General features: G+C 47.8%; 1 protein-coding gene across 12 annotated transcripts in view; it reads right to left on the reverse strand.

Annotated features, from left to right (window-relative positions):
- Positions 1-14,636, reverse strand: part of Tmcc3 (transmembrane and coiled-coil domain family 3) — a 306,403-nt gene that overhangs the window by 9,148 nt on the left and 282,619 nt on the right. For 9 of the 12 annotated variants that reach the window (XM_075954038.1, XM_075954041.1, XM_075954039.1 and 6 more), the window contains one exon: positions 2,221-3,137. In XM_075954038.1, the coding sequence (XP_075810153.1) occupies positions 2,221-3,137 (917 nt within the window). Of the gene's footprint in view, positions 1-2,220; positions 3,138-5,123; positions 5,420-12,403; positions 12,516-14,636 lie in introns of those variants that run through there. The other 3 variants (XM_075954045.1, XM_075954043.1, XM_075954048.1) reach the window with 3 other exon arrangements.

The following is a 14,636-nucleotide window of genomic DNA, read 5'->3' on the forward strand; positions in this document are numbered from 1 at the left end:
GAGCACTGGCTGCTCTTTCAGAGGTCCGGGGTTCAAACCCCAGCATTCACATGGCAGCTCACAACTGTCTGTAACTTCAGTTCTAGGGGATCTGATGCCCTCTTCTGGCCTCATGGGCACTGCACATACATGGTGAACAGATATACATTCAGGCAAAATACTCATACATACAAAATAAAAATAAATAAATCTTTAAAAAAACTAAGTTAATCACAAATTATAGATGACTTATGGAATAGCAGATTCAAAAATCCAAAAGCGAGAGAAAGACAGCTCCTTTCTCACACCCACCCCAGAGAAGAGGATTTGGGTCTTATCTGAAACTTTGTCCTGCCTACTTTAAAGAGGGGATAGTATCTAGGGAGGCTGTCTTAGCCTGGAATGACCGGTCCAGGCCAGTGGTAGATGCTTATGTAGGTCATCTGATAGAAACTTTTTTTAAAAGCAGGTGAAGGCTTAATTCAAATTTAATGATTATCTTCAGGTTTAGCTTCATGGGTGCTAAACGTTATCATGGTTCTAAGCAAGCCTTCTTAAGCTTCTTAGGTAATGCACCAAGTGACTGTATCGCCGGGATCACAAACAAAACACAGGACACGTGAAAGCAAAGACGGCCCAAATCTCACACAAAGTGAGTATTTGTGATTTGGGATAAGACATGCGTCCAAAACACACTCTATCTCAAACTATCTAGATGAAATTAAGGTCAATGCACTCTCAGCCGGCTGTGGCTTGAAACACAGTTCTTGTGCGATGAACACGCTGAAATCAAAGATACAGATGTACAATTAAAAAATGGTTTCAGGGCTGGTGAGACACACTTAAGATACATGAGGCCCTGGGTTCAAATCTTGGCATCACAATCAAGTTTCATGAGAACGAGAAAAGAGCCACATTCTAAAGTATGACATAAAATTACACATCAAGTGTAAAACAGTGTGTAAGTTAGATTTACAACTTAACTGTTACAGTACGTAACGAACGTTCACAATCTATTTCATATTCTTAGATGTTAACCCATTTTGACTGAGGTACTTTGGGAGGATCTTTTCATGAGCAAAATGGGGCAAATAATCTCATATTTGATTATCTACACTCTTTATTAAGAAGCAGTGTACATATAAATGCCAGCCTACAAAACACATACTTTCACAAGCAGATGAGAGACCCCAAAAGGTTTGGATTAATTTCAAGACGGTGTTTGAGAGCCTCTCATTCACAGTAAAATGTTTGTGCGCACATGCGTGTGTGTGTGTGTGTGTGTGTGTGTGTACATTTTTATATCTGTGCTGTGGGTGTGTATAGAGGCCAGAGGTTGAAGTCAGGTGTTTTCCTTAGTTGTTCTTGACTTTATTTGCTGAGATCGGGCCTCTCACTGAACCTGGCTAGGCTGGCCAGCCAGCAAGTTCCAGGAATCTGTCTGTCTCTACGGCCCCAGTGCTGGGGTTACAGACCTGCGCTGTCTGTGCTGTCTCTATGTGCCCTCTCTTGCCCAGTGCTGGGGTTACAGAGCTGCGCTGTCTGCACTGTCTCTACGCCACCCCCCCCTCCCCAGTGCTGGGGTTACAGACCTGCGCCGTCTGCCTGTCTCTACAGTCCCAAGTGCTGGGGTTACAGCCTGCGCTGTCTGCCTGTCTCTACGGCCCCCAGTGCTGGGGTTACAGACCTGCGCTGCCAAGTTCACTTTCTACATGGGTGCCACCTATCTGGACTTACGTCTTCACTCTTACATGGCAAGCAAAGCCATTTACCAACTGAACCACCCCTCCAATCCGTGTAAAGCTAAAACATAAGTTTAGTGAACAAAATATGGATATTTGAAACTGACACACCAAATAAAAACCTACCTCAATGTCCACTGAAACAGATTCACTTGACTGGCATTACGGAGGGAATCAAGTCTTTGGTGCAATTAAGACCATCACAGATGCCTGATGAATCAATGTCTTAATACGCATGTGAGTCACAGCTTGGCCGATGGTGTTTTAAGAGACCCACGCATATAATGTCTTCCTCTAACTGTCAGCCATGAGCCAGAAATTATGGAACTTAAGAGTTATGAAGGATGGAAAGGATTATCAATTTTTAAATGTCTCTGCACCCACATCTCTATTTATTGCAAACACATTCATTAGCGCACGGCTTTGAAGCAGACAGCCTCTCTGGCTGGTAACTCACGTTTGCGAAAGGAATCCCAATGGAACACTCTGAGCTACGTACCTGTATCTCTCCTCTTGCAGAGTCTGAGAGATGAAGCCATACTCTCTCTTAAACTGCACCTTCAACGCCTCAATGTCCTCTGCCAGCTGGGTTTGGGTGTCTTTGATCTCCCTCAGCGCCTCTAGGATCATGGCCAGCTTCCCCTGGCTGTCCAGTGTGCTGGCCCCACCGGGACCGAAGGACTGGTTCCCATTGCTGTCTGCCGAGCCTGACGTGCCGCTAGAACACTCATCGTCACTGCCGTACTTGGGTTTGTTCACGATGGTAGCGCTGCCTCCATAGGCCCTGGTGCTGGCCTCGGGCCTGAACTCCTCCAGGGAATTTTTCAAGTGAGCGATGTTGTCTGCACTGCCAAACTTATTCCGGATCAAGTTGGCAAACTCTCTGGACTTATTGAAGACAAACACGGGGGGCGTGAGGGATACCCCCGGCATGCTCGACTTACTGCTTTCCAGGCAGTGGGGAGCAGTTCGAGATTTCACGTGGGCATCCTTCAGGGAGTGGTGTATCTCCTTCAGGCTGTCCTTAGAAATCTCCTTTGAGCTGCGAGAGGCCCCGTTCTGTTCAATCTCCCTCAGCTTTCTGTGGTACTGCTCCAACTTCTTCTGCAGCTGGGCGATCGAGTGGGCCGACTTCTGGTTCTTCTTTTCGAAGACCTGCTTGATCCGCCCGGCCTGCTGCTTGTCCGCGCTGCTGACGAGTTTTAGGTACTCGGCAACGTTTCCATCGCGGGAGGTCTGCTCGATTTTGATCTGCTCCGTCACCTTTAGGATCTTTTGTTTCAGGCTGTCGGCGCTGAGTTTGACCTTGTGGAAGTCCAGGATACCATCTGGGACGTCAAAGTTGAGGTTGGTGTCTGAGCCCCCTCGGCGGATGTTCAGCGGGAGGCTGAGGGTATTCATGTCATGGCGTTCTACCTGAAGGAACAGGAGAAACACATTGACAACCTGAAGCCAGAGGCGACGTTCGGTGTGACAGAACTGGTTCGCATACACGTGGCACACACGTGAAGTCCTAGACTGTCCACGTGCTTGTGCCGCAGGAAGGACACTCCGTGCTATCCTCTCAAGCTTCCAAAGGTAGGCCAGCCCAATCCCTTCCTCCATTTCGGTGTGCTGTACACAGCCTAGATATGAAGCCCCACCTCCAGTGTATCTGATTTGCCATCTGTATGTGGTAGCTGTCGGCTTCCAGGGTAGAAAACCCATGTAATGTGGGAGGCTCACTCCTCACGGTGTACTTAACTACGGGCAAGGCTTCTAATGCAGAACCCAGTCATTTAGCCAGATGGGGAAAAAAGAAAGAAGAAGAAGAACAACTAACAACAACAACAAAAAAACTTAAGCAGATACATCCATCAAGAAAATTATTTTTCTAGTAGAACCATTAAGCCAATGTGACAGAACTGAATGGTGCATGATTAACTCTGATAACTGAATAATATACCAGCATCTCTATATGGGGACAAATAACTCCAAAGTACAACCCCAGCGATTAAAACAAGTGAGCAGAAGATGATAGTACAGCAGCTCTCGACCTTCCTAAGGCTGCGGCCCTTTAACACAGTTCCTCACGTCGTGGTGACTCACAACCATAAAATTATTTTGTTGCTGCCTCGTAACTGCAATTTTGCTACTGTTATGGATCCTCATATAAATATCTGCTAAGAAGGCTGTCTCATATGCGACCCCCAGGCTGAGAAGCACTGTGATAACACAAAGCTGACATGGCATTGCTTTTACACTCCCAGGCTGTCCAGACAAAGACTATGAAGGAGCACTGGGCATCTTGGTCGGGGTTAGATGTTTGTGGTCTAAGAGGGAAGGTCGAAACCAGACAGTGCGCTAAGTTTGCTGATGTTCCCGTAGGGATTATCTCGTTTGATCATTATTACCAAGGATCATGCGAAAGCCACACACACACACACACACACACACACACACACACACACACACACGTAGAAACCGAGTGCTGCAGAGCCAGGGTTTGCATCCAAGCTGCCTCAAACCTTATTACTCTGATACTGTCCTCAGAGGACGAAAAACGAGCCACTGCAGAGTCCGAACAGAAACTCCAATCATAGTATCTAAACAGGAACATCTCAGATGTTGCGTTAATATCCCCGTGATAAGAATAATATCTTGATGGTACCCAACAGGCGATAAGGCAATAGCTTGCGGAAGTTACCCCTGCCCACACTGTGAAGGGACCAGTAAGCTAGTAGCAAAAGGTTAGTAAGGAGTTAAACAGGCAGACCTCACAGTGTCTGAGTGGCCCAATACAGGTCTGTTTCAACACTGAGTATGAAATCTTTGCCACCATCCTAAATCCTGCCCGGCGCCTTATCAGGAGGAAGCGATCTGCCAGCAGGCAAAGGTCAGCAGGGAGGGCCTCCTAAAAAACCTGCACAAGTTTGCTAGTGTTCTTTCTCTCTTGACCTCTCTTCCTACACACGGTTGCCATGAAACGGACCCTTTCACGTTGCTTCCTCTGGTGGAAAGAGGATCATGAAGGATCACGCCAGTCAGGCTGGAAGGACATGAATGCCAAACCACTGTAAGACTCGAAAACAAGATGCTTGTAAGAAGTGGACAGAGGAACGGTGGCTTTGGTTAGTCAGGAAGGAGTGTCAGGTACCCAGCCATCCTCGGGTCCCAGAAGGGTGGTCACAGCGAGCTCACAGAAGCTGTGTAACCGTGGCTCATAACTGAATTGGAACAGCAAAGGATCCACAAGAGAACAACAAAAACACACTGAACCTAGACACACAGGGCAATGCATGGGGCTGTGCAGCCATGAGGCCGGGAAGTGAATTTCGCAGGAGATAACAGACTGATTGTAACCTCCTAAGACCCCCCCCAATCGAAGCCACACCCCCCAGTCGGTGCGAGGCCCCTGCTCACCTTTCAAACCTCGGTTGCTTTGGAAGGATGCCATTTATCCTAAGGGAGCCAATCCGCAGGGAGTGGAGAATGTGAGCATCCTACAGACTCTCTCACAGCATCTGCTACTCATCTTCTTCTTATCACGATCCTACTGTGCTTCTGACAGCCCCTCAGATGCCTCTTTCCCCAAGCTTCCTCAGTGCTGGTAGAAGCCGTTTCTTTCTGCGAGCCTTCTTATTGCCCTTTTATCGCGTGGTCCTACTTAATCCTGTCCTTATTGCTCATCCCTGTACTTTAACCACCAGTCATCGGCCGGAGGGTGAAACTGGAGGGATGATGTCACACAGCTGTACCCAGCCTTGGCCAGCACTTCCTTTATTCACAAAGGGTTGTCAACAACTGATCAGCTAAAGGTGACATCATTCTCTATTTCAAGGCGTCTACACCGAAGTCATTCAAGACATCGATTCATAGAATAAAAAAACACAGCCTCAGGTGTTCCGGCCATGCAGCCCTGACAATTCTAGGTAGAGCCAAGTACCCAGATTGTTCCAGACAGATTCAACTAAAAAGAAACCTGAGTAGCCCTGAGCGACGATATACACAAATCCAAATGAGGACTTCCAGTCTTTGAACAGAGTATAACTTCCTTCCAGTCTTTAAATGACGTATAACTTACACCCGGGAAAGATGTTGGTATGTAAAGTACGACAAACATTGGCAATGTGAACACGCTGTGCCCTGCAACCGCATTGAGTTTAAAGCAGAGCAGAAGCACTTCCAGGCCCTGTCAACCACAGCTACATGGTTTTTCCCTCCAGGGTAATCCACGGAGTGTCCAATGGTTTGGCCTATTTACACAACATTCTTGCCTTTTTTTTTCCCCAACCCTGTTTATGACTCCTAGGCACTTGCTCTTGTCCTAGAATTCACAGATAAGATTGCATTAAGTTATATAAGTATCTAAAAGACAAGTGACATTCTTCTTTTGAGAATTCGCCCACTAGGTCTGAAGAGAAACGTTAGATGGTTTACCTGGGAAAACGCATCGGTAAGTCTTTCTTACTAATCTTACTGAACCAGCTCATCTTTTGTCAGCTCTCCGCACCTCTGGGCCGGTCAGTCACAGAGGTAGTCCCAAGGCGATGGGCCCAGTTCTCTCAAAGACTACAGGTCCGGGGAAACCTTATCTACAGAGCCGGGTTTACCCCCAGGAGGCCAACTGACTTCTGCCTTACTTTAAAGTCTCAACAATGCTTGGCAGGTCCTCAAGACTCTGGGTTGGGGAAAGCCAACAGCACTTAAAGCCCCAGTCAGTCAGTCTTCCTGCCTGCCAGCAAATCTCAGCTAAAAACACTTGCAGAGTGGCATAACTGTTTGGGGGTGCACGTTTTGATCTTTTATATAAAGCCTGACCATTGCAGAGATAATTGAGGGCCAGGTATACATTGCTCGATTTTAGGGACACACACGGGTGTGAGTCCTGTTCTACCTTGACTGGAGGTCGGAGAGTTTGAGCTTATTTTTGCTCTCTTGAAGTTGTTGTCAACAGGTGTGGCCGCAAACGAGATAGTCTGACCTCGGGTGTGGTTAATTAGTATTTTGGGTGTAGAGAATCTGCTCCACCTGGACCAAGGGTCAGAGAATTCAAATCTATTCCCTGTGTCATGTTAATGATATCTGTCGCCTCCTCCCTCCGCGTTTGGAGTGATGTCTTAAGCGTGTGGAAGAGTAAACGAGGAATTCAGTTTTCACTGAACATCCCTTCCAATGCTGTTCTGTGTTTCTGTCTCTCATTTCTCCCATGTCTCTGTTCCTTTTGCTTAGTACAATCCTCATGCTCCTACCCTGGAGCGTTATGAGTTTTGTCGAAGCTGGTTTTCGACACCGCAGGTTTCCTGGGTGTCAACTGAGACAAGGCCGCATGCGCGAGGAAGACGAGGAAGACGGCTGAGCCCTCCCTGCATTGCTTATCCTGGAACTGGCAGGGGATGGTGCAACCTGCTTTCATCTTGGCACTCTCCTTGCAGACCACACCGCCTTTGAAAAAGACTCTCCTTGCCTCAGTTTCCCCCTCTGTGAAATGGACTTAAAGATTCTTTCAAGAAGGGCTGGGGAGGGTAAAGGTTGCTGTTCAAGCATGAGGACCTGAGTTCAAATCCCCAGCACCCACATAAAAAGGCAGGGTACGGCTGCGCACACACAATATAACCCCTGTGCCATGGAGAGTGTGGAGACTCGGGGATGACTGGGGCTTCCTGGTTTCTAGCCTAGCTTCAGGTTGAGTGGAAGAGCCTGCATCAGGAGAATACAGTGGGGAATAAATGAGCAAGACACTCAATGTTCTACACACACACACACACACACACACACACACACACACACACGTATTCTCCAGTCTCTGTGAAGAATAAATGATTAACAAAAAGCTTCAGAACCCAGCACACAGAATGTCTTCAATCAGTGTTTCCTGTCATCTTCCCACTATTATTTAAAAATGTACTTTTATGCAAAATGTGAGGGAAAAGCAGGCACCATTGTATTACCAATGGCTATTTTTACAACACAGGGCTACAAGGGGTCATTCTTTATCATGCTTCTTCCATATTATCCCATTTAAAAAATAAAGCCAGCCGTAATATTGTTTTGGCAGGAAGAGAGGTTGTTTTTGAAAAGGGATGGCTGACTCTTCCCGTTCTCCCACAACGACCTGGCTGTTATTACTCGGATAAAAGGCAGACCACCAAGCATCCCTGTGAAATACCATTTCTAATTGTGTTTTCTTCCGGCCGCAGAGACATTTCCACTGTCACCTCAATGTTCTAGAACAAAGGCTGAGGAAAGGCTAAGCTCTGGACAGACGTCAAAAACTGCCCTGAGTCATCTCTGAAGCCAATCAGGCCTCCTGCAGTGTCCCAAGGTAACTCACAGCCACCCCGGGTCCTGGCACAATGTGGTCCTTACGAGTGAGCTCAGGGCTTGGTGCTTTTCTGCCGTGCACTTATTTACCTCTCTGGTCCCTACAGGAAGAGAACAAGATGTGCAAGGAACACCCCGAGAACCCAGGCAACAAAGCCGGCAGGAGAAGGGGGTTGTGTACTTCTGTGTACCCTCTCTGGCTAACATAACTTGTCCCACAAGTCCCCAGAGGTCCATGTACCAGTGCTATGGTGGCACAGCCATGAGAGGAAGGCTGTCATGGAGGCAGTCACGGTCACGCTGGCTTTACAGAAGCCCATTTTCTTACTCGGGAGCGGGTGGTTAAGGTAAGGCCACCCCGTATTCTTGGCCCCTTCTGCACATGTCCGATTCCCCTTCTGCTCCTCTGTCATGCTGTGATGGCACTGGGGTTCCCCAGCAGGATGCTGGTGCTATTTGGACCTGATCCCTCCATTATCATAGACCAAAGAAATCTCTCTGTAAGTCAGCATTCTGTTTTAACAACAGACAGTGGTCTATAAGATCCCTAAGGGACCTGATCTGAAGCTCAGAACTTGCAGGGATCTAGTCAGATCAACAGACAGCTAGTAACCATCTACTGAGTCCCAAGGCCAAGCGCAATATATCTCTGCCCATAGAAAAGTAGCCTGAATTTGACATACAAGGAAAGGGGCAGGTCCTTCCAACAGGCAACCACCTCCACAACAATGGGTATTTCAGGGTACCTGAAGGTGCGGGTTTACACCCAGGCCACAAGGGACAGCATGGTCAGAACCTAAGAGTTTGGAGGGGTCTGTGGCCTGGCTTCTTATCACTCTTAGTGATTTTACTGTTTTTAACTTGTCTTAGCTGACTTCTGCATTTCCGGTCTAGAGTGAAGGCTGTTCCTGCCGTGTGCCAGTCAGAATATGCAAGGCTTTGCCATGGCAACAATGTCAAAATCTCAGTTGCTCCCTTACCCAACTTCTCTTATTTTTAGGGTCTATTTCTTGCTCATGCCAGCAGCTCAAGTCAGCTGTGGGACCCGAACCCCTGCCGGAGCCGATCCCATCTGGGATGCTGCTGAGTTGTACACTGCTAGCTTTTTACACGTCTCCCAGAGACACACACCAGGGACTTGCTCTACAAGTCACACTCCTCTGTGACTCCTAGGGACAAGGAAGCATTGTCCTGCTTCAAGCCAAAGAAGAACAAAGTCACCTTAGTGACAGATACAAGAGCTTATCTATGAACTGCTCTCTGAGGTAGATTCTACTGGTGATTTTGCAAACGAAGGAACCAGGCACAGATAAGTTAAATTGGTAGCAGGCCATGTTGCTAACCAAGGGAGGAGCCAGTACAGAAAGTTCGAGCCTTGTTCCTCTAGAGCTTGCTTCCCTAACAGGACTGAGTAAGTCCTTGTGAATCAGGCACAATGCTAAGGGTTTTTAAGCGTCCACTTATCTTTCACGCTAGCCCTCTTTTACGAGAACACTGAGCTTACCAAAAAGATATATGTCACTTGAAACCCATGGATAATGTGCGGTTTAACTGGATCTCAACTTGGATTTATGAGATGCTCAAGGCTGGCTGTGAAAACTTAACTCTACGGTGCTGTAAACATGGCCACCTGGGCTTGTGTGGACTCTGGGCTCCAGGGAGAATCCTGTCAGAAGATCTCCCTTCACCCCCAATTCTGCACTTATCACTTCCAGTAAGAGGGCCTTCTGAGCCCTGGTGTGGCTCTCTGGCATGTCCCCACCTCAGGTCAGATCCATACTATAAAATACAAGCCGTGGTTTAAGCCAAATGCTTTTATAAGGGCTAAAAGGTTATTGCTTTTATAGTAACAACACCTAAACATTTATGGTCACCAAGAGAAAAGACTGGGACAGAAGTATAAGGGAAAGAGAGGACAGTAAGGGATGGAGGTGGGTGGGGAGAAAGGGGATTTGGGAGTGTCATGTGACTGACATGCAACTGAGGGCCTGGCATCTGGGAAGGGAACCCAAGGCAGGCCTGGAGGGAGGGCAAGGTTCCTCTCCTGTGCGGTGGCCTCTGAGCTCTTCCTCCTTCCACTAGCAATGTATACTGTACTAGGTCACCTTCCTCCTGGCTTGTCACACACTTGAAAACCGTCTAGTGAGGCTGTGAACACAGAACTTAGAATACTTAGCTAGATAAAGGTCAAGTATTTGCCGTCCCCCCCCGCCCCCGCTGCCCCCGCGACAGTGTTTCTTTGTGTAGCCCTGGCTGCCCTGGAACTCACTCTGTAGACCAGGTTAGCCTCAAACTCAAAGATCCACCTGCTTCTGCCTTCCGAGTGCTGGAATTAAAGGCCATGTGTCACCACTACCTGGCTGCACTTGGCTTTCTTGCTAATGGAGCCAAATGCACCCAAAAACACAACCACCACAACCCCCATCACCAAAAACAAAAAGCCTGGGCAAGCCTTTTGTCACCTGTTCCTAGAGACCTATGGCTGAATTCACACAGACACCTGCTCAGAAGACCTGATATCTCCATTCTCTGGAAGAAGGCCAGTCCCTCCCGACATGTCCCTAACTAATAGTCTTCAGGATCCTTATGTGGCACCCAGAAGGACACTTTTTTTAGGGAAGTACCTTTGTCCAATGTTTGTTTCCAATTTGCTTGGGTAAGGATATTCCTTCTGATTGTCCCCACCTGACAACAAAGTGCAGTATGTCCAGCATGGGCCCCATGGGCCCAGCACCAACACTGTCACTAAAACACTTCCTCCCAGCACCTGGCTCCCTCCCTGACATCACTGGAAGGGGAATCTCCCGAGTGTCAAGGTTGCACTGCCTCATGCCCAGAAGGGAGGCCCTGCCACTCTGTAGGTAAGGACCATTTGGAGCCACAGCAGGAGGACACACGCCTTCGACAGCTCCATCCTTCTTCATAGATGCCACAAGCTAATGCCGTGGGGAAGGTGTGTGAGGCAGCGTTTAAGGCTCTCAAAGGCAAATTCTTCAAGCATCCTCAAGCGCTTACAAACACTTGATACTGTAATTATAAAAAATTATCTTCTCATTAAGCCTCTACCAGCCCGCGCTGCTAATCTACTTTGAATTACATGCACAGGAAAATACACATTTCTTCAAAAATGGCTCATAACTTACATTTTGAATTCGCACAAACTAATTTTACGCAGATGGAATTCGTCTGACCTGGTAGAGATTTCCTATGTGCTAGACATACAGGAGAATGATGTCAGAGTGAGGAAGAGGACTGCCCCTAGAAGGACAAATAGGGAAAGCGACGGTGACCCTAGACAGAGCACAGTTTCCAGTGAAGAACAGACTGAAAACCGCACAGGCTCACAGGCAACACCTGCAGCAGCTGCTTCTAGGAAGAGTTTCCAGACACCCATTTTCCTTGAGCTCAAGCAAGTCTGGGAAGGGAATTGAGTACCTAGTACCTGGTCCTCCCCTCCTCAGGCCCTGGCACTCAGAGACGTCCTGAGAGAAGGGCTTGCCGGTCCTCTTGGGAGATGGTGAAGTAAACCCAGAGCAACTGAGTGCTGAAGCTTTTACTCCCTGACTCAGAATCTAGGGAAGGAATAAAATGAAAAGCCCTGGGCTCAAACTTGAGGCCTCTCAAAGGTGTCTGGAGACTCGCCCACTCTGCCTGCGTCCTGGACTGTGGCTGGCAGCAGGGGGAGCCCATGAGCGAGAAGGTGGGGAAACCTTGCTCTCCTCTATCTAGACAGGCACCCCCAGGAAGAGCTGAGGAAGCCGCTGTAAAAGAGTCTCGAACTGGTCTTCACAACTTTTAGCCAATGGGCAGAGAGAATACGGTCAGGCCTGGGGTAGAACTTCTGCCATCTATGACCTGTCCCTTTCTCCTGTAGTGCTGATTCACAGACTCCTTTACTCCAAACACGCATGGTGAGAGCTCTTGGGAGCTATCTGTGCTCAAGTCAACTTTCTGAATAACAGAAACGTAGCACCAGTCCGCAGCCCTTCAGCATCGAGGACCTGAAGGTCTGTGCAGGGTCTTCCTGCCTTGACCACACCCCACACCACAGTCTCCCATTGTGTGGGACCTGGAGCAGATCTCTGTATGACCAAAGGCTGGGCTGGGTGGGACACAGACCTATTGAGTCCTCACAGCTCCATAAGCAGCCGCCACGTCACGACCTCTACCATACGGGTCTGAACGTGGGAGGCATCAGATAACTGTGGTTACAGCTCAAAGACACAGAGCTGAGATCTTCACCAATGGCTCGGCTTTAACCTTCATCTCATTCCTGAGTATCTGACGAGCACCCAGCCCTGAATACTTGATGCATTTCCCCGTTTCTGTGCTGGCTCTCCAGCGTAGCGTGGCCTCCCATGTCCCCCGTCCTAACTCACCTTCCAAGGTGCAAATCTAACACGGACTCTTCCGAGAAGCCGCTCCCACCCTCAGGACCAGCTGGAACTGATGAGACCCGTCGTTGTGCCTCACCGCAAATTTGCAACTGCCCTCTTTATAGTGTTTATTCTGCTTTGTGTGGTAAGTATTTGTGTAACATTTGCTCCCTCAACATTTGGAAGCCTCCCTGGGGAGAAGGCTCGGCTAACGAGCCACCTGTCTGCCCACACTGTTTCCTCAATAGAACCTCTGTGTTTGTGGAATGAATCAGTGGTTGACAAACAGCCAACTGGGACATCCAGTTGGTCCTCTTGTTTACACTTGTTCGGCTCCTTGCAATGAAATCAAGAAGAACCTGTGGCTGGGGGTGTGACCTGGCTGGAAAGACAACCTGGCTTTCAAGCCGGACTGGAGAATTGTTCATGCTCAGATACGAAGGAACCCAGCAACTCCCATGGGTCTCCTCTGCTCCTCGTAGCGTATGGGTGGTCAACTACCAACGATATTTTTTAAGATTTAATTTTTATTCCATGAATGTAAGTGTGTCAGTCTGTAGGTATGTAGATGTGAATGCAAGAACCCGAGGAAGTCAGGGGCGTCGGACTCCCTGAAAGTGGGGCCATAGGCAACAGTGAGCTGCCTGGTCGGCTGGTAAGGAACACACCCAGGACCTCTGCAAGAGCAGGGAATGGATCTTCATCTCTGAGCCATCTCTTTAGCGCCCCCAAATGCTAATAAGAGTCACATTGCACAAAATATGAAGTCAGGTAGGACCTCTCCCTTCCTAAACGGCATTTCCCTGGAGGTACTATTATAATTAATGCTGAGAACACAGGTGCCTACTATATCGAACACATGTATACATTTTGATTCAATCTACTCTTTGTAATAAGGAGGCCGTCTTGTATTAACTAGAAAACCCTCAACTTATCTAATGAGCCAGGAAGACTGTCAAATGTGGCAGCAATGTGGATGTACCCAGAGACAACAGTGTTATGTGAAATAAGCCAGACATGGGAAATGAGATGTGTGTGTTCATTCATATATAGAATTCTGAAAAAGCCGAGTTCATAGGACTAGAAAAAAAGAGGACAGAAGAAGAGAGAAAGGGGAGAGAGAGAGAGACTGCTCATAGATACAATGTTACAGCCTGACAAGAGGAAGGAGTTACAGTGTTCTATTACACAGACAGCAATTATAGCAACAGTGCAGAACCCTACTGTGAAAGCTAGGAGAGAGAATTTGGAATGTTATCACCAAAAAGAAACGATAAATGTTTCAGATGAAAACCCCAAGCAGTTTAAGTTATGACATAGACGATATACTACTAGGCATATTATTACATATCCCTAAAGACATACATTTCCGTCTCTGTCATTGAAAATAGTGCCACGTAGAGTTCCTTGATTCTTAGTAAGCATAATCCAATTGGGTATGACCTAAAAAATACAGGTATCCTAAGGCTGAGAGTGGAGTTCAGTGCGCGAGTGCTTGCCTATGATCTGAGGCTTGAAGACGAAAGCCCAAGACAATTTCGTGCTTTTTATTTATTTATTTATCTATTTAGTGTGGGCACATGCCAGAGCGCTGTGGAAGTCAGACGGCAGCTTGTAGCGATCGGTTCTTTCCTCCGATCATATGGGTCCAAAGGATTGAACTCAGGTCATCAGAGTTGGTGGCAAGTGTTTTGACCCTCTTTCCATTGCCATACTCCTCACCCCTTAAACTATCAGATTATGCTTATCTGTCTGTCAGTCTGTCCATCCATCCATCCATCCATCCATCCATCCATCCACCCACCCATCTATCCAGGTATCTCTAACAGATAAGAGACTAGAATTCAGACTCTCATTTTGTGGGTGGAGAGAGTGACATGGCCTGTGTGTAGTTATCAAGCTGGCAAGTGGCAGAATTGTGGTTGCAGTCCTGATCTACCTGGCTGCTACCACAGTTGCTGACAGCCAGTGCCTGTGCTGAGCCTCCTGGCTGGGCACATACCTGGACACAGAATGTTTTACTTAAGACAGTCCTCGGTGCCACGAGGCAATTGCTGGATCTACTTTTAACCTGATATTAACAAGGGAAGCTTAAATCCCAAGATATCTTGCAGAATGAAAAACTCAGGCTACTTCTGTTTCAGCCACTGATAACGCCAGACGGGAACTCCCTCCTCCGGCTGAGTTCAGAACCCAACTGTCACAGCCGCTAAATGTTCGCCATCAGCCGCAGACA

This window comes from Microtus pennsylvanicus, chromosome 20, assembly GCF_037038515.1.
Source record: "Microtus pennsylvanicus isolate mMicPen1 chromosome 20, mMicPen1.hap1, whole genome shotgun sequence".
NCBI lineage: Eukaryota > Metazoa > Chordata > Mammalia > Rodentia > Cricetidae > Microtus > Microtus pennsylvanicus.